At 40.5% G+C, this 21,230-nt stretch overlaps 1 protein-coding gene and 1 long non-coding RNA gene across 3 annotated transcripts in view; one reads left to right on the top strand and one right to left on the bottom strand.

The window, feature by feature from the left end:
- Nucleotides 1-482: 482 nt before the first annotated feature.
- EIF5B (eukaryotic translation initiation factor 5B) overlaps nt 483-21,230 on the top strand; it is a 69,686-nt gene continuing 48,938 nt past the window's right edge. For both annotated transcript variants that reach the window (XM_032178091.2, XM_032178090.2), the window contains exon 1: nt 483-766. In XM_032178091.2, coding sequence (XP_032033982.1) covers nt 732-766 — 35 coding nt within the window. In that variant the 5' untranslated portion in view covers nt 483-731. The remainder of the gene's footprint in view (nt 767-21,230) is intronic.
- LOC131381307 (uncharacterized) lies at nt 1,323-2,084 on the bottom strand. Its single transcript, XR_009209958.1, has 3 exons — nt 1,939-2,084; nt 1,496-1,570; nt 1,323-1,391 (listed from the first exon to the last, which is right to left on the bottom strand). It is a non-coding gene; the product is annotated as an uncharacterized LOC131381307 (long non-coding RNA).

Genomic DNA, 21,230 nt, shown 5'->3' with positions numbered 1-21,230 from the left:
CACCACCCCTGTAGGTTCCCTCATGACTCTTCTAAACACAGGAATTTTTAGAACTCGCCCTCGCTTTGAGAGTGAAGATGAAGACCTATGTTAGGGAATTGATCGGCTGTGTCCTGTTCTGTGTTTTATTCAGTAACTGTACATAATGCATAATGCACGGATGTTACTGAGAGGTCCCTATTTTGTCCTGGATTTATCTCTCTCGCAAACCCCAGAGGACTCATTATTGGTTCGTCGTGGTTCTTTATTGAACTTCGTGCGGCTGAGAATGCAAAGATATAAAGGGAAGCCCAAAGCCCACTCCTGAACCGAAGCGTACGTTCCCCGTTGGGAGAGGGCTGAGGTGGGGAAATTGACAGCTTCACTGTCCACCTCCGGGTTTTAGAACGTGGAAAACCCGCGGGCGTCGGCTCGTGGCGGAGGCTTGAAGGTAGGGGGCGCTCGGGCTCCTGCCTGGCCGGCGGGTCAACCGGAGACGCTCTACCCGAAGCGCAGCTCTCGATGAGCCGCGCCCTGCGTCCTCACGCCGAGGCGGCGGGGCGATGCGCTTGCGCACTGAGAACTCACACCATATGTGCCCTGTTCCAGTGCGCGGGTCTGTGGAGAGCCGGGTGCGAGCGGCGGCAGCACGGGGGGAAAGGAGTTGAGCGGAGAACGAAGTCAGCTGGGAGACAGTGGGTCTGTGAGAGACCGAATAGAGGGGCTGGGGCCACGAGCGCCATTGACAAGCAATGGGGAAGAAACAGAAAAGCAAGAGCGAAGACAGGTAGCTAGGGGCTGGGTCCGTACGGCGGCGGCCGCCGTGGCTCAGTGGGGTGTGGGGGTCTCGCCGGGCGCGGGGTTGGACCGGGGTCTGGGCTCGCGACGAGCCTCGCGGGGTACCAGGCCTGGGCCCAGAGTGTGCGGCGCGGGCCCAAGCCCCCGGGCAGGGTGGGCACGTAGGGCCTCGAAGGCGGGCGGGTCCTCCCAGTCGAGCCTCGCTTCCCCCGCTACCCCTTCCCCGGCCTGAGGAGTGGGGCAGCCATTTGAGGGTTCCTGGCCGCGCGGAGAGGGTAGCCGCGGAGGCGGCTTCGCCAGCGTGGCCCAGGCCAGTGCGAGTTTTTTTCTGCGCTACTCTTGGCGAGGGTCGGAAAGTTCTTTTTATGCCTCTTGTACCTGTGAGTACTTGGGAGAGAAGGGAGCCTGAATGTGATGTACGGCCGGGTTTCTCTACTCGCGGTTTCAGGTACGTTAGAGTTATGGAGAGGTGTTTAGCAGTTCGCTGTCTCTCAACGTAATCTGATTGGGATATAGTTTTCATTTATTTAAGAGCTGATTGTCCAGCCCTCATGCTTTTCGCTTTCCTTCTTCCGGCCTGTTTTTTGGTCGTTTCTTTGCTCTCTAGCCTTCCCCTAAGAAAGGAAGGGAAGAAGAAACCAACCAACCGGGGTCGCTCCTTTCTAACCGTTTGAAATGCTTTGGGGAGGGAGGATAAGGGTGTATGCGAGTTACTTACCTAGAGATTTTTGAGACATTTCTATGTGTCACATTCGATCGAGTTCTGTCATTCATGATGGAAAGAGTTGACTTCCTGGGAGTGAACAACATCTGTTACATTACACGTTCGTACACTACCCACCAAACTTAAATACGAGGCGGAGAGTAAGGTAAATTAAAAAACAAAACTATTGCTAGTTCATCAGTCTGACTCAAAACAGATACGTTGTCTTGAAGTTAAAATAAGTTTATTAATTATAAATTGGAAGCCTGGATAGTTTTCTCACCTAGCGTTTGACTAGCTTATGAGTAGAATTAAAAGACAACAAAGATAGTCTTGTATTTTAGTTTTAGGTCTATTGGAGGAAGTTAATTGGTTTGGAGAATAGAATTATTGTTAAACCAGATGAATGAGAAAAAATAAGGATTATGGGTGATGTAGGGGAACACAAATTTCTGTACCTTTGACAGGAATTTTTGATGTATAGGGTACTTTTTTCCTTGCTAGAGAAATGTTCAGCTGTCTCTAGAAAATAGAGAATTGAGTGTAATGAACCTTTATGTATTAATTACCTGCCTTCAACCATTGTTAGCACATGACCTATTTGGTTTCATCCCACTTACTAGAGATATAGATAGATAGATAGATAGATAGATATTTTTTTTTTTTTTGAGACGGAGTTTCGCTCTTGTTGCCCAGACAACAAGAAACTTAGGGCAATGGCGCGATCTCGGCTCGCTGCAGCCTCCACCTCCCCGGTTCAAGCGATTCTCCTGCCTCAGCCTCCGAGTAGCTGGGATTACAGGCATGCGCCACCACATCCGGCAAATTGTGTATTTTTAGTAGAGACGGGGTTACTCCATGTTGGGCAGGCTGGTCTCGAACTCCCGACCTCAGGTGATCCGCCCGCCTCAGCCTCCCAAAGTGCTGGGATTACAGGCGTGATCCATCGCCCCTGGCCCCCACCTACTAGATATTTTAAAGCCAATCTCCGTAGCTTTTCATCTGTAAATCCACCAAGTATATCTGTAAGAAATATTAACAGTGATTCTTAAACATTAGCAAATAGTCAGTTTTCTGATTTCCCTGATGTCTTATTACAATTTTTTTTTCAATTCGTTCGTTTGGTTTAGTATTACACAAATGTGTTCTTTAGATTTAAAATTACATATATATGTGTTTTTGTTTTGTTTTGTTTTTTTGGAGATGGAGGGGCAGTCTCACTATGTTGCCCAGTCAGGTCTTGAACTCCTGGCCAGTGATCCTCCCACCTCAGCCTCCCTAGTTGCTAGGACTACAGGCGCGATCCGGCTTATATGTTTCCCTACTTACACTTTTTACTTTCCAGGCTCTTTCACAATGGAAAAAAGCCATAGGGAGACAAGTTGTTTATTCTTGTCTGTGTCTTTTTAGGGACAAGTGAGTGTCTCATTGATTTATAAAGATCTTCAGGGATGCGCTAAAATTTAAATTGCACACTAGACCCTGTTAAACGATTGGTTTGGTAGTGTAGAAGAAATGCTGTTTTTTTTTTCTCCTCTCAACCTAATCTGTGTTTTTCTGTTGTTGTTGTTGTTTTGGTTTGGTTTGTTTGTTTGTTTTTGGCTCATGTTGAAGGGAAAGTGGTGGCAATATAATTTTAAAACATTTATTTTCTTATATACCAATATATGAAGTTGATACGTTTTGTGAGTGTGTGTGCGTATAAATGCCTCATGGACTCCTTTTTATGAATGGCTTTCAGATTGTGTCTAAGAAATCCTGAGCTTTAGCAGAGTCCCCTTTGACCGGAACTGCTTGGGTTTTTATTTTGGTCTTCCACATGAGATACTGGGAGATGGGGAATGGGAAGGTCCACTGCTTTGTGAGTCAGCTTTTTCCCTTTATTTTAGTGTTTCTTTCCTTTCTTCAGGGATATTTTGAATATTTGTAAACGGGACAAAAACACAGCTGGAAAGAAAATCTAGAGGGAGAAAGTCCAATTTTAGGATTAGTATTCTTGTTTGTGTAAAATGAGATAGAGATCCGGTTTTATTCTCCTGGATGAAGGTCCACACTTTAAAGATTTTACTGTCATCCGACCTCCTCTCCTTGGCTATTCAGGCATGTTTCTGGCAAGGTGTGAACTGGGTGAGAAATGCACAGCTGCTTATTTAGTTATCAAGAGAAGGCATGGAGCCACTTTTCAGTTCTTGGAAAGAACATACAATACTTCACTGTCCTTAATTCTTACATTTAATTAATCCTTATTTTAACTTCTTAGCCACTCAGTATTCATTTAAAATTAGATTTTAACTTACCTAATTTTATTTGTATAGCATGTGTCAATGATCAAGATATTCATTCTTGTCTGTGTATTTTTAGAATTCTAGAATTTTGCTTAAAGACCAAGTTCTAGAATTCTGTTCCAGTTTGTGAAATTCTTTTTTTTTTTTTTTGAGATGGAGTCTTGCTCTGTCGCCCCGGGTGGAGTACAGTGGCGCGATCTCCGCTCACTGCAACCTCCGCCTCCTGGGCTCAAGCAATTCTGCCTCAGCCTCCCAAGTAGCTGGGATGACAGGTGCCCAACACCATGCCTGGCTAATTTTTGTATTTTTAGTAGGAACAGGGTTTCACCATGTTGGCTGGCTGGTTTCAAACTCCTGACCTCAAGTGGTCCTCCCACCTTGGCCTCCCAAAGGGCTGGGATTACAGGTGTGAGCCACTATGCTCAGCCCCAGTTTGTGTAATTCTAAGAATGAGTTTTTGATATGGTGTTTGTTCAGCAAGTTTTCCTGACCTTTTTCAGTTGACTCGGGAAACTTGTTGAGACAAAGGCTAGGATTCAGTATCCACATATCAAACAAATATAATACAGATAGCCTAGGTTTAATAAAGGAATTCATTTCTTATTTGCGTATACTTGAATTAATGAAACTCTTGTCTGCATAAATTACATCAAAAAAAGATGCATAATCAGAATTCTTTTGGTCTAGCCTGTTCCTATCCTGACGCTTTAGGAAGTGATGGGGAAGAAGTCCTAGTTTGCTATAAATTAATAAGAAAACAGATTATAGATTTTTGTTGATAATAACCTGTCTAGCCTTCCATGCTGTCCGTGTGGGGAGCTCATTCAGCTACTTTTAATGTTACTTGCTCATTAGTTGTGCTTTATTTATGCTTCTAAGTTTTATTCCAGTATTGCAGTTGATCTATAAGGTGGGCAGAGTGTTGTTTTACCAAGGAACTGAGTGTCAGTGGTTAGAATAGCAATTCTCAAACTGGTCCTAGACTCCTTTACACTCTTAAATTCCTAAGGAACACAAAAGGCTTTTGTGTATGCGGGTTATATCTACCAGTTACAAGTATTACAAACTAAAACTGAAAAGTTCTTCAAATATTTGATTTAAAAATAAAAATAAACTTACATTATTATACATAACATTATTAAATAGCCATATTTTCAAAAATAGAAGAGCTAAGCGTTTTTGCAAACATCTTCACTATTATAACTTAATAGAAGATAGATCCTCACATTTGCTTATGCGTTTGATCTGCAGCATCGTCACACATTTAGCTTCTGAAAAACTCCCCTCTATAGTTGTGAGAAAATGAGAATGAAAAAGGCTAGTATCCTCTTAGTATTATTTTGAAAATAGTTTTGACCCCCTAAAATAGTTTAGACTCCCTAAAGAGATCTTGGGAATGAATTTGAGGACTGCTGGCCTAGGGATTTCTAAACTAGATTTAGGCATTTGTGAGACATTTCTCAAGCTGTTTGACCATCATTCATGTATGTCTTACAGGTGCTGAGAATGCTTGAGAATCACTTAAAGGCAACTGAAGACATATGTGGGCATGTTAATGTTCTTGATATTTTAACACTTTGAGATTTTTCCTTTTTTTTTAAAATGTAATAGTTGCCAAGGTAAATATCAGTTGAGATTGATTTTAATTGGGAGTCCATTAAGTTTATAGGTTATTTGTGACACTTGACGTCTTTATGGTGTTGAATCATTCTATTCAAGAAATATATTGAGATTTAAGCACTTGAGTGCCAGATATTTTTCTGGATGCTAGAAATATATTTGTGAGCAAATAAGTAATATGATTTGCCTCTCCATTTAGTTGGTTAATTTAATTGTATAACAGTGAAATATTATTATTTTCTTCATTTTAATCTTTAGGATTTGGCTTTTTCCCATGTATCTCAGAATTTTTGTTGCTATTAATGTAATCATTCCTCCCCCTCCCTTTTTTTTTTTTTTCTGGTAAATCATAAGCTTTTTGTCTCCTTTTCTCCTTCCTTTCTGTTGAGAGACAGAATCTCACTGTCACCCAGGCTAGAGTGCAATGGTGTGATCATTGCTCACTGTAACCTTGAACTCATGGACTCAAGCAGTCCTCCCTCCTCAGCCTCCCCAGTAGCTAGGACTGCAGGCATACACCACTGTACTCAGCTAATTTTTAAAAATTTTTTGTAGATATGGGGTCTCGCTTCGTTGCCTAGGCTGGTCTTCAGCTCCTGGCCTCAAGTGGTCCTCCCATCTCAGCCTCTCAAAGTGTTGGGATTACAGGTATGAGCCACTGTGCCTGGCCTGGGTTGTCTTTCTGTCTGTCTGTCTTTCTTTCCTTCTTTCCTTCCTTCCTTTCTTTCTCTCTCTCTCTCTCTTTTTCTTTCTTTCTTTCACCGGGTCTTACTCTGTTGGCCAGGCTGGAGTGCAGTGGCGTGATATTGGCTCACTGCAACCTCCGCCTCCCGGTTTCAAGCGATTCTCACGCCTCAGCCTCCCAAGTGGCTGGGACTACAGTGCCACCATGCCTGGCTGATTTTTGTATTTTTAGTAGAGATGCAGTTTCACCATGTTGGCCAGGCTGGTCTCGAAATCCTGACCTTAGGTGATCCACCCGCCTTGGCTTCCCAAAGTGCTGGGATTACAGGCGTGAGACACCGCACCCAGCCTGTGTTGTATTTTTGTTGTTGGGTTGTAAGAGGTCTTGATATAGTCTGGATAGTAGATCCTTATCAGATATATGATTTGCAGATACTTTCTCTGATTTCTGTAGTTTGTTTTTTCCATTGTCTTTTAAAAGTTTCTTTTTCACAAAAGTTTTAAATTTTGTTGAAGTCCAGTTTATTTTTGTTGTTGTTGCTTGCGTTTTGGTGTTGTATCTAAGAGAATCTGCTGCCAAATCCATGGTCGTGAAGATTTACCTGTATGTTTTCTTAAGAGTTTTATTGCCGGCCGGGCACGGTGGCTCACGCCTGTAATCCCAGCACTTTCGGAGGCCAAGGCAGGTGGATCACCTGAGGTCAGGAGTTCGAGACCAGCCTGGCCAACATGGCGAAACCGTGTCTCTACTAAAAATACAAAAATTAGTCGGGCGTGGTAGCACGCACCTGTAGTCCCAGCTACCAGGGAGGCTGAGGCAGGAGAATTGCTTGAACCTAGAAGGCGGAGGTTGCAGTGAGCCAAGATTGCACCACTGCACTCTAGCCTGGGTGACAGAGTGAGACTCCATCTCAAAAAATAATAACAAAAAACTTTTATTGCCTTACCTCTTGCATTTTGGTCTTTGTTCCAGTTTGAATTAATTGTTATATATGGTATGATGTAGGGGTTCATCTGCATTTTTTTTGAGACGGGTGTCACTCTGTTGGCCAGGTGAGAGCAGGGGCGACTCACTCATGCAAGTTCACCTCCGGTTCACCCATTCCCAGCCCCCCTCCGAGTACTGGGATACAGGCACCTGCTACCCACCTGGTTAATTTTGTTTTTTATAGAGACGGTTTCCCATTTAACCAGGATGGGTTCCATCTCCTGACCTCTTATCCACCGCCCCGGCCTCCCAAACTGTGATTACAGGTGTGAGCCACCGACTTGGCCTGTTTTATATATAGGATATCTATTGTCCTAATACCTTACTGAAGGAGAAGTTTCTTCCTATGAAAATCATTAGATGCTAGATATATGGATTTATTTCTGGACTTTAAATTTTATTTCTTTGATCTGTATGTCTGTGTCAGTGTTGCCACCACAGTTTGTTGTTGTTGTTGTTTATGTTTCTGGTTTTTTTTTGAAACGAAGTCTCACTCTGTCACCCAGGCTGGAGTACAGTGGTGTGATCTCTGCTCACTGCAATGTCCGTCTCCTGGGTTCAAGGGATTCTTCTGCCTCAGCCTCTGGAGTAGCTGGGATTTTAGGTGTGCGCCACCAGGCCTGGCTAATATTTGTGTTTTTAGTAGAGACAGGGTCTCACCATGTTGGCCAGGCTGGTCTCAAACTCTTGACCTCAAATGATCTACCTGCTTCAGCTTCCCAAAGTACTGGGATTATAGAGGTGAGCCACTGCGTCCAGCCAGCACCACAGTTTTGATTACTGTGGTGTGAATTTCCCTATATGAAAAATTTCAAACATATACAAAAGTAGAATAGTCTAATGAACAAACGTGTCCATCACCCAGGAAATTCATTCATAAATCTCATTTCATATGTATTCTGCCCCCTCCTTTCTTTTCTCCATTATCTTGATACAACCTCAGACATTTGTAAATATTTCAATAAATTATATAATGTATTATAAGAAACATTTATATCTTAAATATAAATTTTTAGAAGTGGTACGTTTCATTTATTTGGAAAATTCACATACAATGGAATCCTTGTCTGTGTTGTCAGATAAATGAAATATCATTGTACTTTTTCAGAGCCATTTAAACTAGTGTTTCAATTTATTGCTTCAGAAAATTCCATTTGGAAGTTTTATGATCAAAAGTACAGTGATTATTATAGTGTTAGACATGTTTTTTATTAAACTGCTGTGTTGAAACTGGTTAGCCTTGCCTGTTGTTTGAGAGTTGTGATTGCCATTCCAGAATAGGACTTTTTCCTTATTTATTAGTGCCTATTTGAAACGTCTAACATGCGACTGGGCATGGTGGTGACTTGTGCCTGTAATCGCAGAACTTTGGGAGGCCGTGGTGGGTGGATCAGTTGAGCGTAGGAGTTGGAGACCAGCCTGGCCAACATAGCGAAACCCCGTCTCTACTAAAAATACAAAAAATTAGCCAGGTGTGGTGGTGCATGCCTGTAATCCCAGCTACTTGGGAGGCTGAGGCACAAGAATTGCTTGAACCCAGGAGGTGGAGGTTGCAGTGAGCCAGGATTGCACCACTGCACTGCAGCCTGGGCAATGGAGTGAGACTGTCTCAAAAAAAAAAAAAAAAAAAAGGGAATGTCTGACATGCCTTTCTGGTTGCCACTTGTAGAAGATAGGTAGGTGGGCAGGGTGCGGTGGCTCATGTCTGTAATCCCAGCGCTTTGGGAGGCTGAAGCAGGAGGATTGCTTGAGGCCAGGAGTTTAAGACCAGCCCGTGCAACATGGGGAGACCCCGTCTCTACCCCCTAAAAAAAAATAGCTGAGTGTGGTGGTGTGTGCCTGTGGTCTCAGCTACTCAGGAGGCTGAGGTGGGAGGATTGCTGGAGCCTTGGGAGGTCAAGGTTGCAGTGAGCCATGTTTGTGCCACTGCACTCCAGCCTGGGTGACAGAGCTAGACCATGTCTCAAAAAAAAAAAAAATGCGGTGAATTGGGAATACAAACCGGAGTTTTCTGTTCTCAAAGGGCGTTACATTTTAACGTAGCAAATAGGCATATGCACAGATAATACAGAGCGAAGTGCTGAAGGGAGAAAATGGAGTATGAGAATACCACCCTCGAGATTTCACATTTGCCTCTTAAAGTTATTGTTTATGCATCTTTAAAATCCTTTTCTAATTAAGTTTGCCATCAAGAGAGCGTGCAGATTGGAAGGAATGGGAGTATGCTGTGTGTTTCTGTGTCTCTAGAGTACCAAGGGTGACCATGAGGAATATTTGAGATCTTCGGTTCCTCCTGTATTGCCAGTAATTTTGTACACAGGTGCAGCCAGACCATTCTAATGATGGTATTCACCAAATTGGTTATTTAGAAATCTGGTCTTGAGAGTGGTTGTCTACATAAAAATTCTTGTTAAAATTTATTAGTTATTATTAGTTTGTTAATATTAATGATTTATTAAGATTAGAGTGCCAGGCACAATACAAGTTAGGTGGGGAAAATCCTTTAACAGTGATTAAGGATCAGAGTCAACTTCTATAGAGTACAGAGACTGCGTTTGCTTTGAGCACTTACTATGTGATCAGTTATTTTAGAACAAAAGTTGTATCTTTTTTGTCTTTTTTTTTTTTTTTTTTTTTTTTTGAGAAGGTGTCTCTAGCAATCTCAGCTCACTGCAAGCTCCACCTCCCGGGTTGACGCCATTCTCCTGCCTCAGCCTCTCGAGTGGCTGGGACTACAGGTGCCCGCCACCACGCCCAGATAATTTTTTGTATTTTTAAGTAGAGATGGGGTTTCATCGCGTTAGCCAGGATGGTCTCAATCTCCTGACCTCGTGATCCACCCGCCTCGACCTCCCAAAGTGCTGGGATTACAGGTGTGAGCCACTGTGCCCAGCCCGTATAAGTTGTATCTTAAGGTGTTTATTGAGAATGTGGATCTGAATTTTTATCAATATTATATATATCTACAGACATAATCCTAAATATAAACTTGTATCTCTGTAATTATGAAACCCGAAATATTCTTTTTTTTTTTTAATTTTATTTTATTGAGACAGGATCCCACCCTGTTGCCCAGGCTGGAGTGCAGTGGTCTGATCATAGCTCAATGCAGCCTTGATCTCCTGGGCTCAAGCGACCCTCCCCCTACCTCGGCCTCCTGAGTATGTGGGACTACAGACACATGCCACCACACCCAGCTAATTTTTTTGATTTTTAGTAGAGATGAGGTCTTGGTATATTGCCCAGGCTGGTTTTGAACTCCTGAACTCAAGTGATGTTCCTGCCTTGGCCTCCCAAAGTGTTGAGATTACAGCCATGAGCCACTGTGCCAGGCCCCCAAATAGTCTTATATCAAATAGTAACAAATATAAAATTTTGTAAAGTTCCAATCTGCAGTATTGATTTGAAAGATGATGCCACGTTGTTGAATCTAAATCAGGGCTTCTCAAACTTTGTTCACCTGGGGATCTTGTTAGAATGGAGATTTTGGTTCAGTAGATCTGGGGTGGGGGTCTGAGATTCTGCATTTTTCAGTGTTTTTTTTTTAACAGGCCTGAGATTTTGCATTTTCAATAAGGTGATGATACTCATGCTGCTTGTTCTATAACTATACTTTGAGTAGTAGGATCTAAATGACCATTTTCATTGTGAATGTATTGCCTCTTATAATGGGATTTCTTTTGAGTTCAGCATGCCTGAACTAGCAAGAGCTCAATTCTTCTGATACTTTTTTTTATTTGAACTAGTGATTTTGAGCTTTATATGACAGATTCTTCTCTTGACAAAAAGGTTTAATTTATGTATTAAGTGTGCATCTGATCTTTTTCATCAACCGGAAACAATTTTGGGGGATGGGGTTGTAAACAAAACCTTGGGTTGCTGTTCTATGACAGTATACTGTGATAAGGTGGCTATCTATATTCATCTTAAATCTTTATTATCAAATTAAAATTTAAAACAGACAGGTAAAACAGAAGTTGCCAGAGAGAATTTTGAAGCTTCTGAAATCCCCGCAATTCTGTGTTTCTCCCCACTTAATCCAGTTTGTAAAAGCTGTAATGATCTGATAGTTAGACATACTGGAATCTATAATACATATGAACTTAGGATATGTGTATCAGGGGGTCTACAAGATTTGTATTCTTCTCAAATTAATGTATCATATATTTAGAAAATAAAGGATTAGGTTGAATTTTGTAGAAGGTGATAAGATACACATTACCCTTTGCATTGCATTGTATAATATAGTAGCAGTATGGTTTCATATCCCTTTTAAAGGAGTCACGACTTCATAAGGACATCGTAAGCTGGGAGGGTTTTCTTTTGAGACATAGCTAGTTCTCAGCTTATTGATTGTAGCACTTGTGCCATTACTTCATTAAGGGACTCGAGAGTGAAAACTGTTGAGATTTGTGGTTATAAGTGGTGGGGGCCACTGAGGAGCAATGACTTCTGGGCTTTCCCATCTTTTGTCTTGTTTTTCCTCTTTTTATATGTAATCGTTGATGATCAAGGATGTTCTGGGTAAGAAGATGAAGACTGGGGAAATGAGATGTCAGAAGGCAACCTGTAGAGAAGGTGGGACTGAATTTCCCAATTTCTCTTATTGCAGCTGTTACTGCTGAGATAGAGTTAAGAATAAAGAGAAGGATTCCCTCTTATGCTCTTCTTCTTGTTTACTATTATTAAGAGTTTTGGCAGGGAGGGGCAGAAGTCAAAGTAAGTGAAAAAGGGCAGCAACAGTGTTACATGCGACTTACCCTTCCTTTAATACTTTGAGGTTTTGGACAATTTGTCCATCAACTTGGGGATGGGGACGGAGGAAGGAGTGGTGTAGTTTGGATTTTACACTTCTACCAACATGCTATCCATTACTATAGGCCCTGGTATTGATTAGGAATAGGAAGAAATATGGGGATGCTTCGGTTATTATTGTACCATAACAAGTCATCCCAAACAGTGGCTTAAAACAAGAAAACTTGTGATTATCTTTCATGGTTCTGGAGGTTGACTGGGCTTAATCAGTTGGAGTTGTCAGCTGGAGCATCTCTATTTGATCTCTCCACCTGACCTGGACATCCCCATTAGCTTGGCAGTGAGCATTCCAAGAGACAGGAAGCTGCCAGGTTAAGGCCTAGGCCTAGGCCTAGGCCTAGAAACTATAACAAAAGTTGCATCCTTCTATTTGGCAAGCAGTCATACAACTCCCACATTAAAGGAGATAGACCTCCACCTCTCAAAGAGTGTCAGAGATATTTTGGGCCAGGTTTTAAAACCTCTGCAGTGGGTAAAGGGACATTGGAGCAGAGAGGTTGGTAAAAAGGAGTCTTAGACATCTTGGAGATTTTCAGGTGTGGAATAATTTGGAAAGGAGTTGAATTTCCTCTGTTTCTTGTCTAACTTTACATTGATTATGCAAGTTTTCAGTGGAAAATACCTGTCAGTATCAAATGAAATTTGCTAAGTTTGGAATTGAGAGGAGATTTGTACATGAGGTTAATTTTCCTTTTACTTTGCAGTGAACAATTTTTTGTAATATGTGTCTTTAAAAGGCTTTGTACTATATTGGTCTCAAGATGAAGTACTTGTCTTACTTTTTATTTTTACATGTGATTTTTATTTAATTCCAAAAGCCAAACTCCAAAGTTGAGTACATGCCTGCACACACAATAAAGAAATACTGTTTTTATACAACTGGAAAAATACAAGTTGTATTTTGTTCTTGACACATAATAATTATACATATTTATAGGTTACAATGTGATATTTTGGTATCTGTATACATTGTGTAATGATCAGATCAGGATGATTAGCATATCTATCACATCAAACACTTGTCATTTCTTTGTGATAAGAACATTCCAAATTCTCTTTTCTAGCTGTTTTGAAGTATAATACATTATTGTTAACTGTAGTCATCCTACTGTGAAGTAGAACACCAGAACTTATTCTCCTAACTGTAACCTTGTACCTGTTGACCAACCTCTCCTCATTCCCTCTCCTTCCTACTCTTCCCAGTGTCTGGTAACCACTATTCTACTCTCTACTTTTATGAAATCAACTTTTTTTGATTCCGCATATGAATGAGATCATGCAGTATTTGTCTTTCTGTATATGGCGTCTTTCACTTAACATAATTACATCCAAGTTCATATGTGTTGTCACAAAATGACAGGATTTCATTCTTTTTTATGGATGAATAGTATTCGCACTGTGTAGATGTACATTTTCTTTATCCATTCATCTGTTATGGACGTTTAGGTTGATTCCATATCTTGGCTATTGTAAACAGTGCTGCAGTAAATGTGGGAGTGTAAATATTCTTCAGCATAGCAATTTCATTTCCTTTGGCTATATAGACCCAATAGTGGAATTGTTAGATTATATGATAGTTCTGGTTTTTTTGAGGAACTTCTATACTGTTGTCTCTAATGGCTATACTAATTTATATTTCCACCAACAGTGTATAATAGTTCTTTTTTCTCCATATTCTCGCCATATTATTTTTTGTCTTTTTGTGAAAGCTAGTCTAAGGTGTGGTGATATCTCATTGTGGTTTTGATTTGCATTTCCCTGATGTTTAATAAATGTTGAGTATTTTTTTCATATACCTGGTGCCCATTTTTATGTCTTCCTATTCTGATCTTTTGCCCATTGTTTAGTTGGATTATTTGCTTTTTTGCTATTGTTGTTTTGAGTTCCATATGTATTCTGGATATTAACCCCTTGTTAGATGCATAGTGTGTGAATATTTTCTCCCGTTCTATAGGCTGTCTCTTCACTCTATTGGTTGTTTCCTTTATTGTATTTGTCAGTTTTTGCTTTTGTTGCTTGAGCTTTTGAGGTCTTATTCAAACAATGTCATGAAGCGTCTCTCCTGTTTTCTTCTAATAGTTTCATAGTTTTTGATTTTACATTTAAGTCTTTAATTCATTTTGAGTTGATTTTTGTTAAGTAGTGAGATGAGAATGAAGAAATAAAGAATAAATAACATGTTTTTAAAAGACTCCTTCATTAAACATCATTTTAACTCCACATTACTGAGTTTAATAGAAATTAAGATACTAGAAAAAGATTATAGATTTCTTCTTATTTTTGTAACTTATAAAAATGGATAAAAGGGCCAGGCATGGTGGCTCACACCGTAATCCCAGCACTTGGAGAGGCCAAGGCAGGTGGATCACTTGAGCCCAGTAATCACTGTAGTTTTCATGTTTTATTTTTGGTCACTGTAGTTTTGCCTTTTCTAGAAATTCATATAAATAGAATGATAGAGTACATAGTCTTTTTTGGCTGACTGGGTTTCACTTAGTACAGTATACTTTTGAGATTCATCTATGTTAGTGCTTGTAGCATTAGTGCTTCCCTTTTATTACTCAGTAGTATTATTCCATTGCCTAGATATATGACAATTTGTTTATATATTATCTGGTAGGTGGATATTTGGGTTGTTTCCAGCTTTTCCTGACTTTGAGTAAAGCTGCAATGAACATTTGAGTATAAGTCTTTGTGTGGACATGTATTTTCATTTCTCTTAGGTAAATACCTAGGAGTGGGATTAGGAGTGGGATTGCTGGGTCGTATGGTTAAGTGTATATTTAACAAGAAGCTGTCAAACTCTCTTCCAAAGTGACTGCCATTTTTGCATTCCCTCTAGGGATGTATGTGTTCCAGTTCCTCCATATCCTGTCTCAACACTTGGTATTATTACCAATCTTTAATTTTAGGGTTTCTAGTGGCTGTGTAGTGACATATCATTGTGGGTTTTTTTGTTTGTTTGTTTGTTTTTGTTTTCGTTTGTTTGTTTGTTTGTTTTTGAGACGAAGTCTCACTGTTGCCCAGGCTGGAGTCGTGATCTTGGCTCACTGCAACCTTTGTTTCCAAGGTTCAAGCAATTCTCTTGCCTCAGCCTCCTGAGTACCTGGGATTACAGGCACGAGCCACCATGCCCAGCTACTTTTTTTGTATTTTTAGTAGAGACGGGGTTTCGCCTTGTCAGCCAGGCTGGTCTTGAACTCCTGACCTCATGTGATCCACCCACCTCGGCCTCCCAAAGTGCTGGAATTACAGGCGTGAGCCACCACACCCTGCCTTTATTGTAGTTTTAATTTATGCTTCCTTATTAGTGATAATATCTTGTCATGTGTTTGTCATTCTTTCATTTCATTGGTTATGTGTCCGTTCAAATCATTTTCCCATTTAAAAAATTGTGTTGTTTCTTCATAGGCAAATCCTTTATGAGATACATGTATTGCAGATATTTTCTCTCACTCTTTGCTGTGCCTTTTCTTTTCTTCATTTTTTTTGAGACGGAGTTTCGCTCTTGTTGCCCAGGCTGGAGTGCAGTGGTGTGATCTCAGCTCACTGCAACCTCCGCCTCCTGGGTTCAAGCGATTCTCCTGCCTCAGCTTCCTGAGTAGCTGGGATTACCGGCATGCACCACCATGCCTGGCTAATTTTGTATTTTTAGTAGAGATGGAGTTTTGCCATGTTGGTCAGGCCGGTCTCCAACTCCCAACCTCAGGTGATCTGCCTGCTTTGGCCTCCCAAAGTGCTGGGATTACAGGTGTGAGCCACCGTGCCCAGCCTGTGTTGCCTTTTCATTTTGCTAATTGTGTCTTTTTTTTTTTTGACAGAGTTTTGCTCTGTTGCTCAGGCTGGAGCACAGTGACGCTCGCGCCTTAGCTTCTTGAGCAGCTGGGATTACAGGCATGTGCCACCACGCCTGGCTAATTTTTTTTCTACTTTTTAGTAGAAACAGGATTTCACCATATTGGCCAGGGTGGTCTCAAACTCCTGGCCTCAAAGTGATCCACCCACCTCCCAAAGTGCTAAGATTACAGGTGTGAGCTACTGTGCCTGGCCTATTTTGTTAACAGTGTCTTTTTTAAAGTTAAACTTTTATTTCAAGATTATTATAGATTCATATGCAGTTGAGACAGGGTCTCACTCTGTCGTTCAAGTTGGAGTGCAGTGGCACAATCGTGGCTCATCATAGCCTCCCTCTCCTGGGCTGTCAATCCTCCCACCCCAGCCATTGGAGTAGCTGAAAGTACAGGCACATGCCACTATGCCTGGCTAATTTCTTCTTCTTCTTCTTTTTTTTTTTTTTTGAGACTGGAGTGCAGTGGCATGATCTCAGCTCACTGCATCCTCTACCTCCTGGGTTCAAGCGATTCTTCTGCCTCAGCCTCCTGAGTAGCTGAGACTACAGGCGTGCACCACCACACCCGGCTAATTTTTGTATTTTTAGTAAAGACGGGATTTCACCATATTGGCCAGGCTGGTCTCGAACTCCTGACCTTGTGATCCACCAGCCTCAGCCTCCCAAAGTGCTGGGATTACAGGCGTGAGCCACCGCGTCTGGACTGCCTGGCTAATTTCTTTGTAGATTACTGTAGAGTCGGGTTTCGCCATGTTGCCCAGTCTGATCTAGAACTCCTGGGCTCAAGCAATCCACCCGCCTTGGCTTCCCAAAGTGCTGGGATTACAGGCGTGAGCCACTGTGCCCAACCATTACACAGATAATGACATTGATACAGTCCACTGATTATATTCAGGTTTGCCCAGTTTCATTTATACTCTTTGTGTTCGTGTGTGTGTGTTTGTATATTTAGTTCTATACAATATTATTACATGTGTAGGTTTGTATATCCATTACACAGTCAAGATGCAGAATATCAGTGCAAAAATCCCTCATGTTGTACATTTGTAACCACCTCCTTCCTGTACTCTCTATCACCTGTCTCTAACCTCAGGTGTCTTGTATGTTTCTAAAGTTTTGTCCTTTCAAAAATGTTGTGTTAATGGAATTAAGTATGTATGTGACCTTTTGAGGTTGGCTTCTTTCTACTCAGCCTAATTCTCTTGAGATTTATTGAAGTTGTGTGTATCAATGGTTCATTTCATTTTATTGATGAATAATATTTCATGGAATGGAAATGAACCACTGTCTATTCAACCATTCACCTATTAAAGGACATGTGGGTTGTTTCCAGTTTTTGGCTATTGAAAATAAAATTGCTATGAACTTCTGTCTACAAATTTCTCCATGAACATAAATTTTTGTTATTTAGGTATAAATGTACAAGAATGCAGTTGCTGGGTTATGTGGTAAGTACATTTTTAGTTTTGCAAGAAACTGATAGACTATTTTCCAGAGTGGCATTGCCATTTTGTATTTCTACCAGCAGTGTATCAATTTTCCAGTATTGGTTATTATCACTATTATGGGGGAGGAGGGCATTCTCATTGGTATGTAGTGATTCATATGTAGTGATATCCCATTGTGGTTTTAATTTGCATTTCCCAAATAGCTAATGATGTGAACATTTATTTGCCATCTGTATATCTTCAGTGGAATGTCTTTTTGTGCCTTTTGCCCATTTTTTAATTAGATTGTTTGGATTTATTTTACTGTTGAGTTTTGAGAGTTTTGGGTATATTCTAGTTGTTAATCCTTGTGGTTTGGAAATATTTTTTCCCATTTTGTAGCTTTTTTTTCATTCCCTTCACATAGTCTTTCACAGCAAAAGTTTTTAATTTTGATGAGTTCCACTTCTTTTGGATTGTGCTTTTAGTTTCAAGTCTTAACTCTTAACTCTTTGCTTAGTGCTAGATCTGAAAAATATTTTACTCTTTTCCTAAAAGTTTATGCTTTTATTTATTTATTTTTTAAGTACATCATATATCTTGGGTTTACTCTTGGATAAGGACTGAGGGTAAAGTTCATTTTTGTGTGATAGATAGGTGTCCATTTGCTCTAGCACTATTTGTTAAAGAGGCTACCCTCTGCTTTTGCGCCTTTGTCAAAAATTAATTGGTTGTACTTTTTTTTTTTTTTTTTTGAGACAGTGTCTCCGTCTGTCACCCAGGCCAGAGTGCAGTGGTGCTGTCTCAGCTCACTGCAACTTCTGCCTCCTGGGTTCAAGAGATTCTCCTGCTTCAGCCTCCTGAGTAGCTGGGATTACAGGCGCCTGCTGCCATACCCAGCTACTTTTTGTGTTTTTTAGTGGAGACGGAGTTTTACCATGTTGGCCAGGCCAGTCTCGAACTCCTGACCTCAACTGATCCACCCGCCTCGGCCTCCCAAAGTGTTGGGATTATAGGCGTGAGTCACTGCGCCTTGCCTAAATGATTATACTTCTGTGGGACTGTTTTTGGGTTCTCTCTCTTCTCTTGTCTTGATCTGTGTCTATTCCTTTGCCAGTACCAAGAGCTTTGGTTAAGTCTTGAAATCTGGTAGTGTGATTCCTCACATTTTAGTCTTTTTTCAAAATTGGTTTAGCTATTCTAGTTTCTTTGCCTTTTCATATAAATATTAGAATAACCTTGTCTCTATTGGTTATGTCCTAAAAATCTTGCTGAGATTTTTATTGGAATTTCGTTAAACCTGTATATCATTTTAGGGCTGATTGTCATCTTTACTGTGTTGAGTCTTATAGCCCATGAACATGGCATGTCTCTTCACTTAGTCAAGTGTTGGATTTCTTTCATAAGCATTTTGTAATTTTCCACATATAAATACTTTACATGTTTTGTTAGATTTAAGTATGTTACTTTCTTTGGAATAACTGTAAGTAACATGATTGGTTTTTTCCCCCTCAGTTTTTTTGTTTTTTTGGGTTTTTTTTTTTTTTTTTTTTTAGTAGAGACGGGGTTTCACCATGTTGGCCAGGCTGTTTTCGAACTTCTGTGACCTCAGATGATCCACCAGCCTTGGCCTTCCAAAGTGCTGGGATTACAGGCGTGAGGCACCGCACCCAGCCTCCCCGCTCAGTTTTTAAAAAATAAACTTTAATTTGTAGAAGTTTTAGATTGTGAAGATAATACAGAGTCTCCATATGCCCCACACCTAGTTTCCTCTGTTGTTACTATATTAGCATGGTACACTTGTTTCAGTCAATGAATCAATATTGTTAAGCGAAGTACATACTTCGTGTAGATTTCTTTAGTTTTTCTCTACTGTCCTGTATCTGTTCCAGGGTCCTATACAGGATGCCACATTACATTTAGTCGTCATTTATCCTTAGGTCTGTCTTATCTGTGATAGTTTCTCAGATTTCATTATATCACTGATGTCGATGTTGATCACTTGGCTGAGGCTGTGTTTGTCAGATTTCTACATTATAATGTTACTCTTTTCTTCCTCTTTCTATATTGTACTCTTTGGAATGAAATCACTGTACACAGCTCATAGTTTAGGAGTGGAAAATTATGTTCCACCTCCTTGAGGATGGAATTCTGCATATTTAGCTTTCTTCTGCACACGTTTGTCTCTTCCTCATTTATTTACTTAATCATTTCTTTCTAATAGTATGACTAGTGGAATTATTTCATACTTTAGCTTATAATTTAATATTGTTATTAATTTGTTCTTCTAATTAATTAACATATTAATTTGTTGCTCCCATTGCCCATTGGTAGCTCTTTCAGTTGGCTCATGTGTCCCTTTGTCGTAGACTCAACATTGTGTGTGTGTTTTTTTGTGTGTTTTGGCATTTTCTTGTTTGTTTGTTTTTTGTTTTTAAATCATTTCCTTACTTCCTACCATTACACAGTGCTCCAGGCTTTTTTTTTTTTTTTTTTTTTTTTTTTTTTTTATTATACTTCAGGGTTTTAGGGTACATGTGCACAATGTGCAGGTTTGTTACATATGTATCCATGTGCCATGTTGATTTCCTGCACCCATTAACTCGTCATTTAGCATTAGATGTATCTCCTAATGCTGTCCCTCCCCCCTCCCCCCACCCCACAACAGTCCCCGGAGTGTGATGTTCCCCTTCCTGTGTCCATGAGTTCTCATTGTTCAATTCCCACCTATGAGTGAGAACATGCGGTGTTTGGTTTTTTGTCCTTGCGATAGTTTACTGAGAATGATGTTTTCCAGTTTCATCCATGTCCCTACAAAGGACACGAACTCATCATTTTTTATGGCTGCATAGTATTCCATGGTGTATATGTGCCACATTTTCTTAATCCAGTCTATTGTTGTTGGACATTTGGGTTGGTTCCAAGTCTTTGCTATTGTGAATAGTGCCGCAATAAACATACGTGTGCATGTGTCTTTATAGCAGCATGATTTATAGTCCTTTGGGTATATACCCAGTAATGGGATGGCTGGGTCAAATGGTATTTCTAGTTCGAGATCCCTGAGGACTCGCCACACTGACTTCCACAATGGTTGAACTAGTTTACAGTCCCACCAACAGTGTAAAAGTGTTCCTATTTCTCCACATCCTCTCCAGCACCTGTTGTTTCCTGATTTTTTAATGATGGCCATTCTAACTGGTGTGAGATGGTATCTCACTGTGGTTTTGATTTGCATTTCTCTGATGGCCAGTGATGATGAGCATTTCTTCATGTGTTTTTTGGCTGCATAAATGTCTTCTTTTGAGAAGTGTCTGTTCATGTCCTCTGCCCACTTTTTGATGGGGTTGTTTGTTTTTTTCTTGTAAATTTGTTTGAGTTCATTGTAGATTCTGGATATTAGCCCTTTGTCAGATAAGTAGGTTGCAAAAATTTTCTCCCATTCTGTAGGTTGCCTGTTCACTCTGATGATAGTTTCTTTTGCTGTGCAGAAGCTCTTTAGTTTAATGAGATCCCATTTGTCGATTTTGGCTTTTGTTGCCATTGCTTTTGGTGTTTTAGACATGAAGTCCTTGCCCACGCCTATGTCCTGAATGGTATTACCTAGGTTTTCTTGTAGGATTTTAATGGTTTTAGGTCTAACATATAAGTCTTTAATCCATCTTGAATTAATTTTTGTATAAGGTGTAAGGAAGGGATCCAGTTGCAGCTTTCTACATATGGCTAGCCAGTTTTCCCAGCACCATTTATTAAATAGGGAATCCTTTCCCCATTTCTTGTTTTTGTCAGGTTTGTCAAAGATCAGATAGTTGTAGCTATGCGGCATCATTTCTGAGGGCTCTGTTCTGTTCCATTGATCTATGTCTCTGTTGTGGTACCAGTACCATGCTGTTTTGGTTACTGTAGCCTTGTAGTATAGCTTAAAGTCAGGTAGCGTGATGCCTCCAGCTTTGTTCTTTTGGCTTAGGATTGACTTGGCGATGCGGGCTCTTTTTTGGTTCCATATGAACTTTAAAGTAGTTTTTTCCAATTCTGTGAAGAAAGTCATTGGTAGCTTGATGGGGATGGCATTGAATCTATAAAT

Source organism: Hylobates moloch, unplaced genomic scaffold (assembly GCF_009828535.3).
Source record: "Hylobates moloch isolate HMO894 unplaced genomic scaffold, HMol_V3 SCAFFOLD_15, whole genome shotgun sequence".
Lineage (NCBI taxonomy): Eukaryota > Metazoa > Chordata > Mammalia > Primates > Hylobatidae > Hylobates > Hylobates moloch.
This window is presented reverse-complemented; position numbering and strand designations above follow the sequence as displayed.